The 20,466-nt window shown below is 40.1% G+C and overlaps 1 protein-coding gene across 10 annotated transcripts in view; it reads right to left on the bottom strand.

Moving 5' to 3' along the window:
• PTPRT (protein tyrosine phosphatase receptor type T) overlaps positions 1-20,466 on the bottom strand; it is a 1,379,429-nt gene that overhangs the window by 180,635 nt on the left and 1,178,328 nt on the right. For all 10 annotated transcript variants that reach the window (XM_043980423.1, XM_043980419.1, XM_043980422.1 and 7 more), the window contains one exon: positions 6,107-6,242. In XM_043980423.1, the coding sequence (XP_043836358.1) occupies positions 6,107-6,242 (136 nt within the window). The remainder of the gene's footprint in view (positions 1-6,106; positions 6,243-20,466) is intronic.

Here is a 20,466-nt window from a genome sequence, read left to right as displayed (position 1 = left end):
AGCTGGGACCGGAACCCAAATCCTCTAACTTGAGGTCCAGAGCTCATTAGTCACTAGTTAATTCAGTGTTCTGACTTTGGTTAGTGTATTGCCTTTTGAACTTGGAAGGCTAGATCTGAACCTCAGATTGACTCAGTGAAGATGAATCCAGTTGACAGTAAACATAAATAACCATGATATGCCCATACAGCCATACAGGGTTAGAATGATATGTATTGCATTAAGAACAAGGGCAAAGCATCTACCAAATAAAATCATCCATTTGTTTAGCAAAAACATTTACAATTTTAGGTATAACCAACTGCATATGTGCCAGGTACTACACTAGACACTGGGGATACTAAGACACAAAAAATCATAATAGTCTCTGCCTTCAAGGCATTCACAATCACTTGGCAGCAGGGGAAGAATGGGAATAACATGCACGTAGCTAAGGAACGTACAAAATATTTCCAACTAAATAAAACTGATTTACAGGGGACAAAGCACTAGCAGTTGGTGAGGGTTAGGGTACGATGGTTGTAGGAGCACCTGCTTGAGCTGAGTCTTGAGAGAAGCAATGGCTCTATCGGCCAAGACGTCGAGCTGAGGAAGGAGAACATTCATTCCAGACATTGAAAGGCCAGGCTGTGTAAACCCTCTTCAAGCTGGCATTTGAGATATTTTAAAAAATGGCACCCACCCTCCCTCTTGAGCCTTACCTCTTGGCCAATGCTTTATCCCAAATGGTCCCTTGGATAGGCCTCACTCTTTACTATCATGGACGGGCTCTTAAAGGTTTCCTCACTTGGAATGATGCCCTGTCTTACAATTGTTAAACCTCTTGCCATCCTTCCCATCCTTGTAAGGCTCAGCTGAAACCCGGACTTCCTTTAAAACACAGCTCCAACCTCACCTTTTCCATGGAGCCTTTCCTGATTTCTCTTAGTTGCTAATGCCTTGTTCCCCCAAAATTCATTTTTTTTGCATTGCTTGTACATGTTCCCTTCCCTAATAGAAAATGTAATCTGCTGTAGGGATACTTTAATTTTTGTCTTTATACTCTACACGGATAACACAGTGCCTGGCAAATAGAAGGCCTTTAGTGAATGCTTGCTGATTGGCTGCTTGAAACGTCACCTCCTCTGAGAAGACTTTTGTGAATCTTCCTTTCAGGAAATGACCTCTTGTAGTTCCCATCATACACTGTTTGTGCTTTACTCGCCATGTTTGGCCATATATTATGGTTCTCTCTGTACTTGTCTCATCTCCCCAAATAGAATGTAATCTCCTTGAAGGCAGGGATCACATCTTATTCATAACTGTATCTCCTTCAGTACCTAGCACAGTTTCCTACATGGAGCAGGTGCTCAGGAAATGTTTGTGAGATTTAATTGAATGCAAGAGGCCTTGACGATGCTGGGTGAGCAGAGCTTGCTTGCCACCTGTTTCTACACAGATTGTCTGCAGAGGGAGAAATCAGGCCACCGCCCTGTTGGCAAATGTTTCTCCCAGAAATGTGTCCATTCTGCCAAACTTGTTAAAGTGGGGGCACACGTAGGACTCTCAGCAGAGGGCAGACGACAGGATGTTTTCAGTTTAATCTGGAAAAATTATTTTTGCCAGATGGAGGCAAGAAAATGAGCATCCAAAGACGCAGTGCTAAGTGATTAAGCTTATCCTGCCAATCCTGGATAACAAAACCACAGATGGGAACATGCACCGACCTCCCAAAGAGACACCCACACCCCAAACAGACATAGACATCCCAAATATGTCCAGACCCCAAACACATATCTCTTCACCCAAGGTACGTACACTTATGTCAGACACATGTGGTGATCCCAAACAGAACACCACCCCAGTAAAAGAGATGAATGACCCACAACATACAAACATGCTGTCCCCCAAATACACATACATAGGGTCACAAAAAAATCCAGAGCTAGAAAGGAACTCAGAAGCCATCTTTTTTTTAACAGATGAGGAAACTGAGACCTAGGAATTCAATGACTTGTCCAAGGTCACACATTTAGTAAAGAGGGAATACTTTTGTTTCACACTCCACATCCCCCAAAACCTATAGTCCAAGTACACATAGGGGAAAAATCCCTGGCTTTGGAATCAGAGGATCTGGCTAGGCTCTAGTCCCAATATTGATGTTTCCTACCTGTATGGCTTTGGCCCAGTCATCTAGGCCCGACTTTCCTCAACTGTAAAATATGGAGTTTGAATTAGATGGACCCTGACAGCTGTTACCCTATGACCTATACCCATTCCACATATATACTACAAAACACTCTTTTTCCCCAAACATATGCTGACCCCCCCGATATCCAGTGATTTTCCCAAATACCTCAACTCCCAAATCATACCTACTACCCTAAAGTCCTATCCTCTAAAACACATCTATGCCCCCTAACAACACTGCAAAGAACCATCCCAGCAGCACATAGCTATAACTCATACCTCTTGACTCCCTACCTCCATATTGACACCCCAAACATAGACCGACTCCCTCCAAACACACACACACACACACACACAATTATTTCCTAAAAACCACTTTAAAAGAACTTTCTTCGTTAAAATAAAAGCTGTTGCCAAATAATTTTATGATATTAATTATGAGAAGGCCTAAAGCACTCACAGCTTTTCTCGTTAGTGGTGAATAAGCTTTAAGTATTAAAATGATAGAAATTAGTAACTAAGAACTTTGATATTTCAAAGTTAGGGGAGAGTCAATAACACATAAAAAGGAAACTTTTTTTCTTTTTCTTTCTTTCTTTTTTTGGGAACACTAAGGTCTGGAACATTCCCATCCTGATAACAAAAGGCAGCTTCATCCTGGGTACGCCATAGGCTGTGCAACTGATCTTTTTTGTTTTTTTTTTTAGCCTCTTTGAAGTGAAGGTAAAATCTTATCCAGTGGATGCCATTAATGAGGGACCCGAACCACCACATTACCTGGAAGCCCAAGAGCAACCATAGGCAGGCCACACTTCTTAAATGTTTGCTGAATGGCATGTGCAATGATCAAACGCTAGGGGAACACAGGGATGCACTCTATATGTAGCCTGACTCCAACCCTCAGATGGAGAAACATGCCTACCCAGCATTTAGTATAGTGCCTGGTGCATAGAAGGCACTTAATTCATGTTTACTGACTGACTACCTGTGCCCACACAGAGACGGTCGTATGATCCTAGGAGTCTGCTCCTGACTCACTGACCATCATTAGAAACTTGCAGATCCAAGGCCTCATTAATGTCAGAGAGAAAGCATCTCTCATGAAGTTATGAAGTGACCAGGACTTTTTTACTCTAATTATGTGAGCTGTGTGCACTCTATTTTTCTTAGTTCAAAAATGAAGATGTCAAAGTTATCATGATTAATTTCTACTCGTGTTTCTTTTAGTCCTTACTTTGTTCCAGAGTATGTCAGGGGTTTGCCAAAGTGAAGCCAATTGAGCTCTTTGTAGAGAAGAGGCCAAGTTAATTTCCAAAGATGTCAGACCACGGAGCAGGGGGAGGAGGTGGAGAAGCTTTTACTCAGTTCCTGGTCAATAACCACCATTTCTGACATGTATAAACAATGGCTTTGAAGTTCCCTAAATATTTCCAAACCCAGATCAGACTCCATTATCCCTGCTATGGGTTCCATACAGTGGAGGTGGGAGTTTGGGGAGCAGACCAGGTTGCAGTAGCTTGTACCAGTGGAGAAAAAGCCCCAGGGAGAAAAGATTCATCTGGAAATTACAAGAAGCTCCAGGGACGCACCCTGGACTTTAATTTTACTTCCTTTTGGTACATTGCGGGTGTTTGCATTTGTGGGTTAACCAATTGGAATGTGTCATAGAGATGTTTTCCCCAAGTTTTTGAAGGGCAAACTTGATCCAAGGAGCATAATAACCCTGAACAAACTCACTGTGTGACCACAGGCTTCATAACTTTGGGCCTCAAGTATCTCATATGTAAAACAGGGGTAAGAAAATGCACACAGGATTGATGTGAGAAAAATGCTCTGTAAACTTTAAGGAGCTATATAAGAGCAAGTTGTTACTATGAAAGAGTGGAATGGAGGGGGAGGAGAGGAAAGGGAAGAGGCATAAGAGAAGAAGGAATAAGAGAGGGAACAGAAAGAATAATGGCAAAATGAAGTAAGAAAAAAAGAGGAGGAGGGGAAAAGAAGATAGGGAGAAAAAAAAGCATTTATAAAGCTCTCACTACGCAGCAGGCACTGGGATAAGTACTTTACTAATATCTCATTTGATCATCACAACAACCTTATCACCAACAATTTGCAACAAAATTATCATCCCCACTTTACAATTAAGGAAATGGAGAAAGCTAGAGGCTAAGTGACATGCCCAGAGTTACACAGTGAGTGTCTGAGGCCAGACATGAACTCATTTATTCCTGACTTCAGGCCCAGCTCTTTATCAGTGGACAGATCAGTGTCACCCAATAAGTGATAAGCATTGTATTAATGTCCATCCTTGTGGTTACAAAAAAGTCACCCATGCCATTTGTCTTTCAGAATGAATTCAGATTTCTCCACGGGCTTTCAGACATCTATGACATTGGTTAGGCAGGTTTCAAAAGGACCCAAATTGAGAGGATCACATAGGAATCGTCAATGACTACAGAACAGATGATCTGAAGGCCCAGAAAAGGGGCTATATGTAATCCCTATTACTCTTCTACTGTTTTCAGGGTGAAGATCTCCCACTCCCCTCTTTCATTACAGTGAAATGTAAGGGACTTGGAAGGATAGAATCATAAAATGTCAAAGCAGAAAGAGACCTTAGAGTTCAGCAGTTAGTCAGATGTCCTTATTTTGTAGAGAGGAAAACCAAGCTCTTAAGAGGACAAATGACTGTAGAGGTATCATGAAGCTGGAAAGCAGCAGAGTTGGAATCAGAGCCCCAACTCCCTGGCTCCTGTCCTGGGCTCTTCCACTATCTCACCAAGGCTTTCACTGAAGAGTGAGCCTTACTCATTCATGTGGCCAATAAGAAGGTTATTTAATTTCTTTGAACTACTGTTTCTGCTATAAATACAATTTATCTGCCATATGCAGTTTTCTTGGTCTTTTTCCCCCCTTTTCCTTCCATAGGAACCCCAAACTTATGTTCTGTTTCCTTTTACAGGATAAGAATAGGGACTTTCATTATGATTTCATCATTATAGGAAGCTCCTGTGTTGAAGACTCCTTCAACCAACACAAGTTGGCATCTTTTCTGCAACTTAAGGTCATACAGAGTTGGCTAAATCATTGAGAAGTTAAGTGACTTGACTAGGGTCATCCAGCCAGTATGTAAGAAGTAGAGAATGAAACTAGGGCATCTTTCTATCCACTGGTCACACTGCCTCTCACTTCAATTAATATTTGCTATTAATAGTTTGCTTAGTAAAAATGAATAGCTGTAGGCCCAGATGAATGACCTAGGTGACCATGCTTTAGGCTTTGCTAAGAAAGCTGTCAACTTTAATCCTGTGCTCTATGATCTCCAGAATAACTGAACCACAAGCCAATTATATAGGTCATACACAAGCACAACTTGACTATTACCTGGAGCAAGTCACTTCCATTCTTTGGAATTTGCTCTCCTTACTGGTAAAAGGAGAGGTCTGGAGGAAAGGATATTTCTAAGGTTCCTCAAGCTCTAAATTCTATGATCCGGAGATTGTCTGGTGATCCAATCAACTTCCCTATAATCAATGACCATACTTGCTAGAAAAGTAATGCAATTGGTGGGAGTGAGTAGGAGGTAGATTTTGGCTTGAATGAAAAAAATGAATGAAAAAATGAAATGAAAAATGAAAAAAAATGAAACAGAAAATTTTTAAAAGCAACTAAAAGTTCCTAACAGTCATCACTGTCTAATGAAATGAGATATCTTATGAGGTAATAAACTCTAATCACTGCACATCTTCAAGCAGAGGCTGGACCAGCAATTGAGGGTAAGCTTGCAGAAGAGATTCACTCCTTGGACAGGGGCTTAGAACAGATGGGTCCCATGGTCCCTAACTGCTCTGAGTTCTCAGATTCATGAACCAAATGGCTGTCTGAGCTGAGCCAAGTAGAAATGAGCTGTCTGATCCCTAATTATCAGGAAACTTACCTTCTCTTGATTGTGAGCATGGCACCCAGGAGGATAATGACAAACATCAGGAGTCCGGCGATCACTCCAGCCATTTTCACTGTATTGTCCACCTGTTTCTCAGGCTCCACAGCATTGGAATTCTGTGTGGATGCTCCTTCAAAGGAGGGGAGGGGGAAAGACAGACAGTTTGTAAAGAATGTTCATGAGTGATAGTAAAAGCATGTTGAAACATACCACGGCAAATACATTTGACACTCTAGAATGGACAAAACAATCCATCTGGTTCAGGCTGCAGCCCTTCCAAAGAGGTCCCCACTAAATGCTCTCCAAGACTAGCCTAGAGCAGAGGTACCCAGCCATATGTGGCCCACGACACTCCCAAGTGTGTCTCAAACCAGATTAAAATATAATTGTGAAATATTCACAAAATAAATACAAACACAATAAAACATAGATAATATCATATTTTAAAACTAAGTACAATTTAGTGGACCCTGTTTCTATTTGAGTTTGACCCCACTAGCCTAGAGGAAATTAATTCTACTGTTGGAAAATACCTAGTATCCTATAGGGATCAACTCCTGGGTAGTAGCCTGGAGTCTGGGTTTGTAATTTAAATGAAGGAGCAATATCTATTTATTTCTAACTACATGTAAGTGCCTCTACTACTAACGAGTTGTGTGACTGTGGCCAAATCACTTTACCTGTCTGCATCAATTTCACCATCTGCAAAATGGGGATGACACTAATACTTGATTTGATTCCTCCATAATGTTGTTATAAAAATTGAATGAGAAAGTCTTTTCAAAATCTTGAAAAACTATGGCACTACTATTGTTATCATTGCTGTTATTACTGTCATTTTATTTTTGGCTATGACCTGTGATTTCACTGGAGCTATGGGGAGGAAACTCCCTACAATGTATAGTTGTAACTAATCTGAAGTGGATAATCTTAGAGAGTTTTTTGGTGCTGCTGAGATATTAACTGATTTGCCCAGGGTTATCTAGGCTGGATGTGTCAGGGATAGGTCTTGAATTCAAATCTTCCTGAATCTGAAATCTGCTCTCTATTACCTATAAAATATTGCCTCTTAGGGTTGTTATATGTATAGAAGCAGATTAGCATAATGGATAGAGTGCTAAGCTTAGACACAGCAAGACCTGGATTCAAATTCTGCTCCTGATATTCACTAGTCAGATGATCCCAGACAAGTCACTTGATAATAGTGTGTGTTTTGGGCAACTCCCTCAGTTGCAATAAACTATAGTTAAGTTTGAGGTGCATTATCAGAGAGAGTTCATACAGACATAATACCCCTTGATGATGAACTCCTAGATCTCTCACATACAGAGGTATGATATGTATGTTTCTTGTCAAAGAACCATAATTTAGATCTTTTGTCCTAGAAAATAGGCTAACAGCGTAGTAGGAAAAGCATTGGATCGGGGATTGGAGAACAAGCTCTCTCCTCCAGGCTCTACCAGTAATTAGGCATGCTCCCTAGCAAGGAACCTCTGTTCCCTCCTCTGTAAAATGGGCATGGAGTGGGGCTAGATGACCTTTAGGGTCCCTTTCAGCATTAATGTTTTATGATTCTATGATTTTAACTAGATGGAAACAAAGCTTGCAGACATGGGCTAAAAGACTGAGATAAGATAATCTATGCTCATCGTTTGTATCCCTCAAGATCCGTGATTACTAAAGAAACATCTGGGAAGCCCTTCCCTTTCCCAAGTAGAACCTGCACCAAGACAGGGGAGTGTGGACACAACAACTGACCGAACTGAGGGATGTGACCTGGAAGGAGGCAGCTAGGAGGTGCAGAGGATAAAGAACTGGACCTAGAAGCCTAGGAATCCCTGAGTTCAAATCCAGCCTCATACACTTATTAGATGAATGACCCTGGGCAAATTACTTGACCTCTCTCAGTCTCAGTTTCCTCAATTAAAATGGTGATAAGAATATTTATCTCCCAAGACTGTTGTGAGGTTCAGATGAGATATTTATAAGGTACTTAGCACATTATCCAGCACAGAGTAGGTGATTAATAAATTCTCATTTCATTTCTTTCTCTCTTCCCTAGTGGTCAGAGCAAAAGGAGCTATATCTTTTTGGACTCAACCCCAGGAACAAAGACAGGAAAGAAGCTACAATCCATGCTTCAGTGAAATTCTTTCCAAAGACCTTTAGAAATCCCTTTCCTTCTAACTCACCTTTGCACTTACTTAAACTACAGCCTGAACTTAAAATAGAATTCTGGGCTCATCCCTGCGCAAAGGGTTTCAGATGGGTGCGTTCTGTCAGCTCCATTATTCACTAGCTGGGTGACCTTGGGGAAGTTGTCAACCAGTGTAGGTTTAGTTTCCTTCATTGGCAAAATGGCTCAGGTTGAGTAAACAGCTTAGCGGCTCCAGGAAACTAGATCTTTAGTGTATCTTAGACTCCTAGGCAAGGCATTTTCTTGGACTCCAAATAGAATTCTGTTTCAAATATGTGTATAAGTAGGGTGATTATGATGATGATGGTGGTGGTGGTGGTGGTTGAATCAATGGTACAGGTTTTAATTTTTGGTCATTATGAAAAATGGGGTATCTCCTCCTTAGAAATGCAGGTAGGGACCAATTCATTGCCAAATCTCTTTGCTGATTGCAGTACAAGTTGCTGGAAGTTTTAGCTGAACGTAGGGCTTTTAAGTACTTTGTCAAATCTATTTGTCAAAGCAACAAATAGATTCCTCATTCTGATTTTCTACACCGATATTGAAAGCCAAAATTTATTCTTTGATTTGTCCTTTATTTTTGCTTTCTATAGTCACAAACTGTATTATTCACAAAACCTTGGCACAAAGCTAAAGGATATATGGAGAATATGCACTAACCCCATTCTTCACTGATGGAATATTTAGTGATTTTGTCCCAAGGGAGTATCTGGTGTGGCCCCTTTCAAAACTAACCAAGTATAGGGCTGGCTTGTTTATGTCTGCCATTGTCATGGAAAGGCTATGTGATAGCTCCATAGTGCAGCAGGTAGAGCACCTGGCCAAGAGTCAGGAGGACTTGAGTTTGAATTTAACCTTAGACACTTACTGGGCAAGTCACTTAGCCTGTGTTTATCTTAGTTTACTCATCTATAAGATGGGTATGATAATGGTATTGACCTTCTAGGTTTCTTGTAGGGCTCAGATGAGAAAACAATTGTAAAGTGCTTAGCACAGTACCTGGTACAAAGTACTATAGAAATGTAAGCTATTATTATAATGATGGTGGTAAGAACACTGGACATATAGTCAAGAAGCCTGGGTTTGACTTTTGTCCTGCCATTTACTAGCTTGTATGGTCTTGGACACTTTACTTAATCTCTCTAGACCTCCAGGGCCTTCTTTGTATGGGGAGAAATAACTAGGTAGTTGGATTTTTTTTTTTTTAGTGAAGCAATTGGGGTTAAGTGACTTGCCCAGGGTCACATAGCTAGTAAGTGTTAAGTGTCTGAGGCCCAATTTGAACTCAGGTACTCCTGACTCCAGGGCTGGTTCTCTATCAACTGCACCACCCAGCTGCCCCCTAGGTAGTTGGATTTTGGGGTAGCATTTGTACTTCTGTTTGAATGTTTCCAATAATCTGTGAGTTCATGTCCAACCACATTTTTTTTTAAAAGACCTGATTCCTGAAGAAAAAAATGGGAATATTTTCACATCCTGAGGTCTAGCTACCCATCCCTTCCCAGCAGGCAATACAAGGTTGGCATGCTATCTACTATACCTAGGACTCTAAAGTCCCTTCTTGCTCTAATGATCTATGATATGCTGCCTCCACTCCATCCATCATCTCTGTCTCCTTTCCACAGGGACTATGCCCCTGAAATCACCGTTGGCTCTATTAGATGACCTGTTACATCATCTTGCCAAAACCAGGCTTCCATATTACTTGAAGTGTTCCTACACAGGGCCCATCCTGTCCTTTTCCATCTCCCCGTTATGCACAGTATTCTCCTGTTAGAACTTCCTGAGGGTAGAGACTGTCTGACTTACTTGTATTTGTGTTCATAGAACCTGGCACACAGTAACCACTTAATAATTGCTCTGTCTGTCTATTGGGTACAAGTGTCCCAGGAACTTGTGAGCACCTACCACTATCCAATGCAGTTTTTTTCTAGCATGTGAATGGAAGGGCAGGGACAGTTTCCAAAATAGCATCTTTAACTTCACTAATGTAGAAATGGTCTCTATCAACCTTACATCTGTATGACTTAATAGAACTAATAAAAAAGAATCGGCAGCAAGGGAATAATGATTCATTCTCAAGGTGCTGCCATTGCCTATGGTCCTAGTCTTTTGTTTTAAGTTCAGAGAATTTTCCTTGTGAATATGAGCAACAAAAATATATGAGTCACGGATAAAGAACCTTTAATTGCAGTTGATAAAATCAAGTAAATCTCCCTGGATGCAAACTTCACTGGATGGTGATAATTATTGAAAGTAAAGAAATGGAACCAGCTGTCAGAAACACAATGCCTTAAATAAAGCTCTGGGAGTCCCACAATCAACTCTCCCTTAAGCCAGGACTTGTTACCCCATGTCGCTAACTGAAGCAAATCTTGCTTTCAAGTTGGACAGTTCACCCCTAATCCATTTAATTACCTCCTTTGTAGATATCCCTCCTTTCCATTTTTACTTTTCTGTTGCACCCAGTAGGGGATATCATTGAAATCTAACTACCAAGTTACTACCATCTAGTCTCCACAAGAAGTTTCAAGGACAGAGGCTCTGCTTAAGATGATGCCTTATATAGGCTGCTGGGAGGACCTGGGTGGAGCTCATGATGGATAAATGGGATGTTGCCATTTTTTCAGGAATTAGGTCTTATTTAAAAAAAAAATCTTGTTGGAAGTGAATTCCCAGACTACCAGCCACATATTCAAAAAAAAGTACAAAAGTTACCCCAAATTCAAATGATTTGGGGATTATCTGCCTTTGTGAATTGTCTGTACCCAAGCTTTATCATAGCACCGAAGGGAATGGAGAGTTTGCTGACAAATATGGAGGCACACTGTCAACTTAGGTCAGATCCATAGTTGATCTGCCACAGGATTTGATCTAGCATTCCCAAAGTCCTCAGCCATCAGAACATGGGGCCACCCTTTAATTCTTTTTTTTTTTTTTTTTTTTTTTTTTTTTTTTAGTGAGGCAATTGGGGTTAGGTGACTTGCCCAGGGTCACACAGCTAGTAAGTGTTAAGTGTCTGAGGCCGGATTTGAACTCGGCTACTCCTGACTCCAGGGCCGGTTCTCCATCCACTGCGCCACCTAGCTGTCCCCACCCTTTAATTCTGAGAGAAGTAAATTCAAGATAAGACAGCACCATTTCCTATGAGTAAGAAACATAAGCACTAAGCCTCCACTATTATGTTTAGTTCAAATGAGGTTTCAAGAACAACAACTGCTTAGGATGATGCTATGCCTTTTGTTTGATACAATTGATTGCCCAATAGATATAACTCCTAATGGAGCAACATGGAAGGGTTTTCCATCAATAACCATTTATTCAACACTAAGCTAGTGTTATTAAATACTAGTGCTAGGCACTAGGGATACAAAGACAAAATGAAATTGTTCCTACATTCATCCTTATAAGTAGGAAACAGAACAAGTAATACCTTGACTTGAATCATCATGGCAAAGAAATATTTTTTAACCAAATCTTCCATTGTATTCAGTACCAAGTGTCTAGAAAATCCTGCCACTAGTAAGGGCTTATCAAAGTAGTCCCATTCAATGTATGGGATCATTTAAAATGATAAAGTTCAGTGTCTAAGACTGACATTTCTCTACTTAGACTTGAGACCCTAGTTCTTTGGGGTTACTTTTTTTTTAATAAAAGTATTTTATTATTTTCCAGTAACATGTAGAGATCGTTTTCAACATTTGTTTTTATAAGATTTCCAATTTCAAATATTTCTCCTTCCCTCCCCCCCTCCCCCCTTCCCCTAGACAGCAGGTAATCTGATATAGGTTTTATATAATACAATATATTATATTTATATAATATTTTATATTTATATTTATATAATAATATCAAACATATTTCTGCATTAGTCATGTTATAAGAGAAGAATCTGAGCAAAAAGGAAAAACCTCAAACAAGAAAAACAACAGCACCAAAAACAAAAGAAATAGTATTGTTCAATCTGCATCCATACTCCACAGTTCTTTTTTTTCCCCTGGATTTGGAGATCCCCTTCCATCATGAGTCTTTGGGGTTACTTTAATGTTGGAGAGTTGGAATTAAGTAGTCCACAGACTCAACCACAAGAAAAATCCAATAATGCTGAGGAGTCAGCATTGTGGTGGAGAAAGAAAGTGCTGCATTTTTAGACTGAGAACTTGGTTTCAAATCTCAGTTTTGGGATTAGTTTAGGGTAGTTGGGTAGCACAATGGATAGACTGCTGGGCTTGGAGTCAGGAAGACTCATTTTCTTGAATTCAAATCTGGCCCCAGACACTTATTAGCTGTGTGACCCTAGGCAAGTCACTTAACCCTGTTTGCTTCAGTTTCCTCACATGTAAAATGAGTTGGAGAAGGAAATAACAAACCAGTCCAACATCTTTGCCAAGAGAACCCCAAATGGGGTCATGAAGAGTAAGAATAACAACAACCTCAGTGACATTGGAGAAGTTGCCTAATCTCTCACCACTTCAGTTTATTTCATCTATAAAATGAGGGAGTTGACTTTGAAAGTCTTGAGCATTCTGATCAATGTAATGAGTAACCACAATTCCAGATGACTGATGATGAATAATGCTACCCACCTCCTAGTAGAGAGGTGATGGACTCAAGATACAGAATGAGACAACCCTTTTTAGACAAAGCCAATGTGGAAATTTGACTTATAAATATTTGCTATAAGAACTTTGTTTTTTCTTTTTTCTGATGGGGGTGGTTGGGGAAATCAAAGAAGAATAGGAATAGAGTAGTAAAATTTTTTAGAAAGCAATAGAAAGGTATTTTTTCTCCAAAATGCAGGGAGAAAAACAGAAGGAAGGCCTGAAAAAAGGCCAGAGAAGCAGGTAAGCTGTGCAAACTATAAGATGAAGGCATTATATATATATTTTTAAATGTAAGCTGTATATAATACAGACCTGCAGTTTCTGTTTTACTATATGTACATAAATATCCATTCTACTTGTCACGTGTTAAGTTAAAAAAAAAGACATATTATTCTTAGCAAAGGAATGGAGGAAGGAAGGAAGGAAAGTTGGAGGGAGAGAAGGAAGGAGAGAGGGCAGGGAGAGAAGGAAGGAAGGATGGAAGGAGAGAGAGAAGGGGAAGGAAGAAAGGAAGAGAAGGATAGAGAGAAGAAATGAAAGATGGAAGGAAGGCAGGAGATGAGGAAAGGAAGAAAAGAGGGAGGCAGGCCATGAGAAAGGAGGGAGAGAAAGAAAGAAGCAATAAAGGAGGGAAGAGAAGGCAGGAAGGGAGGAAGGAAGGAAGGAAGGAAGGAAGGAAGGAAGGAAGGAAGGAAGGAAGGAAGGAAGGAAGGAAGGAAGGAAGGAAGGAAGGAAGGAAGGAAGGAAGGAAAGAAAAGATGGCATGGGGAAGAGGGATAGGAGGGTGGAAGGAAAAGAGGAAGGAAGGGAGGGAGGGAGAGAGGAAGGAGGTTAGATAGATGATCTTCAAGGTTCCTTCTAGATTTAAATCTATGATTTTTTTTTTTTTTTGGTGAGGCAGTTGGGGTTAAGTGACTTTCCCAGAGTCACGCAGCTAGTAAGTGTCAAGTGTCTGAGGCCAAATTTGAACTCAGGTCTTCCTGACTCCAGGGTTGGGGCTCTATCCACTGCGCCACCTAGCTGCTCCTAAATCTATGATCTTATAAACCAGTTCCTTTTTCTTGTCTTGGAATTAGGGCAACCAAAAAGTCTTTAAAATGGGAATAACATTTGTGGAATATTTGAAAGTACTTTGGGCACTCAAGCAAAAGTTTCTACCCCTAGCCCTGACCTATAATCCAAACAGCTATGTTTACTAGTGTATCTGTCTTTACTGAATACATTTAATGAGATTTTAAAATCATGTTTCTATAAATTGGGTGATCTTAAATGAGCCAGATGTCTATTTAGCAGAACCTTATATATTAGAATTTTTTTGAGATGAAAATTATGTTCCATTCCCTAAAAAAAAGGCATGTTCCATAAATCTGGATTTTGGGGCAAGATATCTTTTAAAGTATTTTGGAACCCTCTGATGGCAGTAGCATACATCCCAAAGTGAAATTCTTGACTATTGCCAATATGGGGAAAAAACCCAACAAAACCTTCAGTTCATTTTCTATCAACAGAATTGGGTTTGTGGCTACTGTCCACTTATTTTCAGTGAGAGTCTCCCAGTCCATGTTCCCCTTGGGTCAGAGTTCAGTCAGATGAAAGGATTTGGAATTCTTGCATCAGGGCCCAGTATTGATGAGAGTGGGTCAGGGTTTGGTGCTGCTCAGTCTGGAACTGAGCATCAGTTTAGGGCCATAACAACAAATAAAAATTGGACATTTATTTAGCACTATAAGGTTTCTGAAGCTCATTACCTACAACATCTCACTGAACAACCCTGTGAGATTGAAGTCATCATTATCCCCATTTTAAAAATAAGGAAATTGAGGATTAGAAAAGTGTTTTACGTACTATCACCCAGGTAGCAAATACCTGAAGCAAGATTCAAACTCAAGTCTTCCTGTATCCAAATCTAATGCTATAAATCATGTTGCTTCAATTTGTGCTCTAGGTTTCAAAGGCAGTGTGTGGTCAGGGTTTAGGGGCTAGCCTGTGGTGAGGTGAGGGTTCACTATGGAGTTAGGATCAGGGTTCACTCTATTTCTGGGGTTAGGGGTCAGCTTTGGTGCCAGGATCCAGTCTGTCATCAGGATTTGGGGGTTATTTTGTGTTCAGGGTTGAAATAAAGACTCAGTCCGAAGTCAAGATTAAGAATTATTCTTTGGTCAGGGTGAAGAGAGTCAGGTTATAGAAGGGGTTAGTGAACAGTTAGAAGCTAAGTGACCTTCTCCACCCCCATCACGGGTGGATCAAGCCCCTGACCCTGTCCTCAATAACGTGCAATTATTAGACGATTAGACTATCAGAGAGAGCCCTTTGTGCCCTGCCTAACATAGGTGGTGTTCTGATTACAACAGTAGCATTCATAACAATTAAAGTAATTGCCCACAATTCTTAGAAATGATTATGCTACAAACATTCCTAATTATGCTGACTCATTAAATTCTTAAAGGACCAGAGGGCAGTGACAGCACTGTTGCTATAAAATGGATGAAAGGTACTTTCCAGTGGTCCTTCCTCCTGCCTCCTTTCCTTGACCCTCCCTTCACATCCTTGACCCAGACTGAGTCTGTTGGGTGGATGGAAAATCTAGAAAGTACTGAGTAAATGCACAGCTACTGCCTAAAATCACAGAGGAGAAAACCCCTAATAAACCTTTTTTTTTTTTCTCACAGACATCTACCTTGTTTTTCACATCTTCATAATTTCTTGGGACAGTGAGACTAAAGTTTCTGTGTAAAAGGGGGAAAAGCTCTCCAAGTAGGCTCTGTGGGTCAAGGATGGGAGGGGGCCACAGAAATATCACTAGTAAGTAAATGCCTGAGACTGAATTTAAACTCAGGTCTTCCTGACTCCAGGCCAATTGCTCTATTCACTGAACCACCTAGCTGCCTCCTCCAAACCCATTACTCAACTAAAAATGCTCTCTACAGGATTTCCAACCACTTTCTAATTGTTCTATCCTTTTTTCAATCCTCATTCTTGATCTCTCTCTCTCTCTCTCTCTCTCTCTCCATAGCTTCCAGTACTGTTGATAAGCTCGTCCTCCTGGATGCTCTCTTATTTTGGCTTCTTTGTCACAACTCTCTCCTGGTTCTCAAACTACTGGTCTATTTGCTGCTTCTCAGTTTCCTTTGCTAGACAGATCACCACCCATCATCTGGTTTATTAGCTGTGGTGTTTCCTAGAACTTTGTCTTGAGTTTCTTTGTATTCTAGCTTCACATAATCTTTCTTGTAGAGCTCATCAATTTCCAGGGGTTCTAGTATCATCTCTCTGCAGCTGACTCCCAAATCTATTTCTGATCTCTCCCATAAACTCTACTATGTATCTATCATCAATGTCTGTATATGTATATGTACATATGTATACAAATATGTACAAGTATATATATAAATGTGGGTATATATACCCATATATCTTGAGATGCATGTTATACACATGTGTGTATATGTAGGTGTATAGATATACATACATGCACACACATATGTACATATATCATGAGATAGATATGAATATATATATATATTTGTGTATATATATAGTTATATATGTAGTATATTATACTTATACAATGTATCTTCTCCTAGATGTCCCATAGGCATATTCAGAACAGAACCTATTAATCCCCCCCCCCTAATCTTGCTTTTCTGCAAATTTGTTTTTGAGAGTGTCAACATCCTCCTGATAACTGAGGTTTAGAGTAATCTTTGACATCTCTCTCTCCCTTCATGACTAATCAGATGTTAAGATTTGTCAATTTTCCCTCTACTACATCCCTTGTACCCTTCCCCTTCTCTCTACTCATACAGCCATCATCCTGATGCAGACCCCCTTATCACCTCTTAGACTACTGCAATATCCTTTTTAATTGGTCTCTCCTCCCTAATCCACCTTCTTCCCAGTTGCCAAAATATTCTCCTTAAGGCATAGGTCTAACCATGCTATTCATCTGCTCAAACCCTTCAGTAATTCCCCACATAAAACCCTTAATTTGACATTTTGAGCAGCCTCTAATCTAGTTTCTACTTACTTTTATAGCCTTATTTCATGCTACTCCCTTTCACAAACTTAATATTCTAGTCAAACATTCAATCTCTTGCTTCTGAGAATTTGCCCAAGTCATCCCCAAACTCTCCTTTCTCAATACTTCTCAGAATCCTTATTTAGCTGCAAGGCCCAGCTCCATGGCCATCTTTTAAAAACTTTACCTGAAGACTCCCTCCTTTCCTATTCTACCCCTCCTCCCTAGTTGTTAATTCTCTCTCTTGACTCCATTTTCCATTCCTTGAGGGCAGGAATTTGTGTCCCTGGATCCTGGGTGCCTAGAACAAAGCCTTGTACAAAGAAAACAATAAAAGGTTGGTTGAACTAAAATACAAAGATTCCTACCCATAGAGTCAGTTCCTTCAGCTCTCCAGGAAGGATCAAGAAATGGAACAGTTGAAAGTCAATGTGGCGTATTGGAAAGAAAGCTGGGTTTAGATTCAGAAGAGAGCTAGATTTGAATCAGGCCTCAAAACATACTTGCTAGCTGTGTAACCACAGGTTAGCTATTTGATCTTTATGGGCCTTACTCATCTCATTTTAAATGATTTAAATGGGAAGAATAATACTTGTTGTATCTACCATAAAGGGATGTTGTGAGGCTCTGTTAACTTTAAAGATCTATGGCAGACATTATTATTGTTATTATTATTACTACAGAGAATGTAGTCAAAGAGAAGTCATTTTATAAATGTTATTTTAGACCCCAAACTAGAACTGGATGAGCATGTGCCCTTCATTCACTGGTTAGGTTAAATGATACTCAGCCTCTGCCCTGAAGAAGAGACTGAATGAAGGCTGAGATGGGCAACATTATCACCTCCTTATACCTGAGCTTCAATCAGTCTATCAGATAAATTCATGTCATCTGACTAGCCTTAAAGATATGTTACTATGCTCCCTACTTTCTCCAATGTAGGTCTTTCTGAAAGTGAAACAGGATGACCTAAATGGAAGGACTTTCCAAATGTACCATGAACTGCTTCAGGAAGTACAGAGGTTTTTTTTTCAGCAGAGGCTATATGAACTTGTAGCAGGGATGCTATCAAGAGGATGCTTTTTCAGGGATCAGCTGGATGACATGCTCTGTGAGGTGAGGTCCTGTTCAAATCTAAAGTTCTATGATGTTATGGCTGTGACTGCTTCTGCTATTATTACTACTACTACTGTCACCATTATTGTTGTTATTATTATCATTATTATTACTGTTAATGTTGGCAGGAGGAGGGCAATGAAGAGGAGGATGATAAAAAAGAAGAGGAATAGGAAGAGGAGGAGGAGGAGGAAGAAGAGAACAATAACAATAATAAGCACCACCACAGGTTAAAAATTCCAGTGAGGTAGATTTTGGCTTGATGTAAAAGAAGAACTTCCTAATTCCAGAGTCATCCAAATAATTTAATGGACCACCTCTGGAGGCTCTCTATCACTTCAAATAGAGGCCAGAGGAGCAATTATCAGGGGTTTTTGCAGACAGGTGGGACTACAGGGCTTCTGAGGATCATTCCAACTTAAAAGATTCTATGCAATTCTGGGTTGCTTGAAGGGGGAAGAAGGAAAGTCTGGAGCATGTGGGGAGAGGTGAGTGGGAAGGGAGGGGAGAGGATACTACATGAAAGAGTCTGGGCGACTGTCTCTAAAACAAAGGAATCAGGTACCATGGAAAGGCTGAAAGAAGGACTCTAAAGAAATCAGCAGGACAAGGAGAATAGTTTCAAAGGGCACTAAAGGAGTTCAAGGGATCCTGAAGGTACAAAGAAATTTTGGAGTGGAAAGAAACAAGGAAGGGTAGAAGCATGCTAAGGTAGTATAAAGACACCAAAGGGAGGACAAAGAAACCCTGAAGACAACCTCATCTAGTTCACCTTTTCCCCTTCTCCTGTCCTCACTTCAGAGAGTTTTTGGTTGTCTCCTAGAAAACTGAAATGGGTGGACGAGCCAGATGGGGCTTGCTGTCCCCTTCTCAAAACCATTCACAAGAATTGGACAGTTCATCCATTCCAGATGTCATTTCTTATTCCTCTGTCACCAGAAGGTGTTTCTAAATCCTATCCAATTTACTCTCTATAAATACAGCCTTGGAGAGACAATTGTATTACCTCTGAAAGGAGGGCTAGGAAGGGGCAGGGAGAATAAATAGTTGCCTAGATCTGGTAGCTTCCAGCCAAATTACACTTATGGAGCAAGCATGCAGCTGTAGGTCCAGAAAGCAAAAAGAGGAATCTATAAAAGGGATTAGTGCGAGCAGGAGCAAAGTCAGTGGGAGAACCAGGGTAAACACACAGCAAGGAACTAAGATTAGTGCTACTAAACTGAGCAAGAATAATGAAAACTACAATAAGAGAGCCATTGATTGCTGAGATTCCAGCCAAATTCACCATGAAAACATTTTCTTTATCCTCCCCCCTTCTCTTTTGGAAAAAGAAACATTAAATTTCTGCTAAGAACAGATCTATATCCTTAGGACTAGGTAAGCTATTAGGACACTTGGAGAAAGAGACAGATTTTAAAACTGGCATAAGACCAGAAAGGGTGGCCAGAAAGCATCACTCGAGTTTCCATAGTAACTGCCTATTGTGGGGGCATGGAAGAGGGGAAATAAACTCAAAACAAGATACCAGTAGCTCAAGTGATAACCTGAGCAGTGGGTACATGTAGGCAGAGATAAAGCAGAGGGGCGCTGTGAACCATAAGTCAGACTACTTGCTCGGTTGGGTGGTGCCAGTCTATCTTTCTCGATTTCTCCCCTGTTTCTTCCTTCTACATTCTCTGTGTTCCAGTCCAAATAGACTCCTCTTTGCCTAAAATGTCTTTATATATGCCTACTGAATTTGGATCCATCTTCTAATGTGCAAATCAAATACCACCTTTTCCAGAAAGTTTACCCTAATCCCCTTGTCAATAATGTCTTTCCTTCCGAATCTTAGGCTATTCAGTAAAGAATTTGTCATTTAATATTATCTCATTACCACCACTAGATAGGAATATCTATCTATACACACACACACACATACATGCATACATACACATACTTAAACACACAGGATGGGAAGATATATACATATACATCTATAGGAAGATATATGATATAGGAAGATATGCGCACATGCACGCACACACACACACACACACACTCACATATATATATATATATATATATATATATATATATATAGCCAACTAACAGCTGAGATTTGGACTTCATTCATAATGCAGTCTGAAACAAACTTTCTGAAGTAGGAATGGCCAGAGTTGATGGTCTGATTTTGACAAACATTATCTATTTTGTATATCTCTTCATCTATATCATATCATATATCATATCTCATCTCATCTCATCTCATATCAAGTTTTGTGTCCTCTTTATTACTAAGGAGTATAGGATAATAGTCTTGATTAGAAAGGGACTTAAAGGTCATCTAATCCAGTTTAGCCTTTATTTTATAGATGAGGAAACTAAGGCAGAAAAAGGTGACGAGACTGCCCAAGGACACATATGTAGCAAGTCACAG

Source organism: Dromiciops gliroides, chromosome 2, assembly GCF_019393635.1.
Source record: "Dromiciops gliroides isolate mDroGli1 chromosome 2, mDroGli1.pri, whole genome shotgun sequence".
Classification (NCBI taxonomy): Eukaryota; Metazoa; Chordata; class Mammalia; order Microbiotheria; family Microbiotheriidae; genus Dromiciops; species Dromiciops gliroides.
Note: the sequence above shows the minus strand (reverse complement) of the source record. Positions and strands in the feature narration are given on the sequence as shown.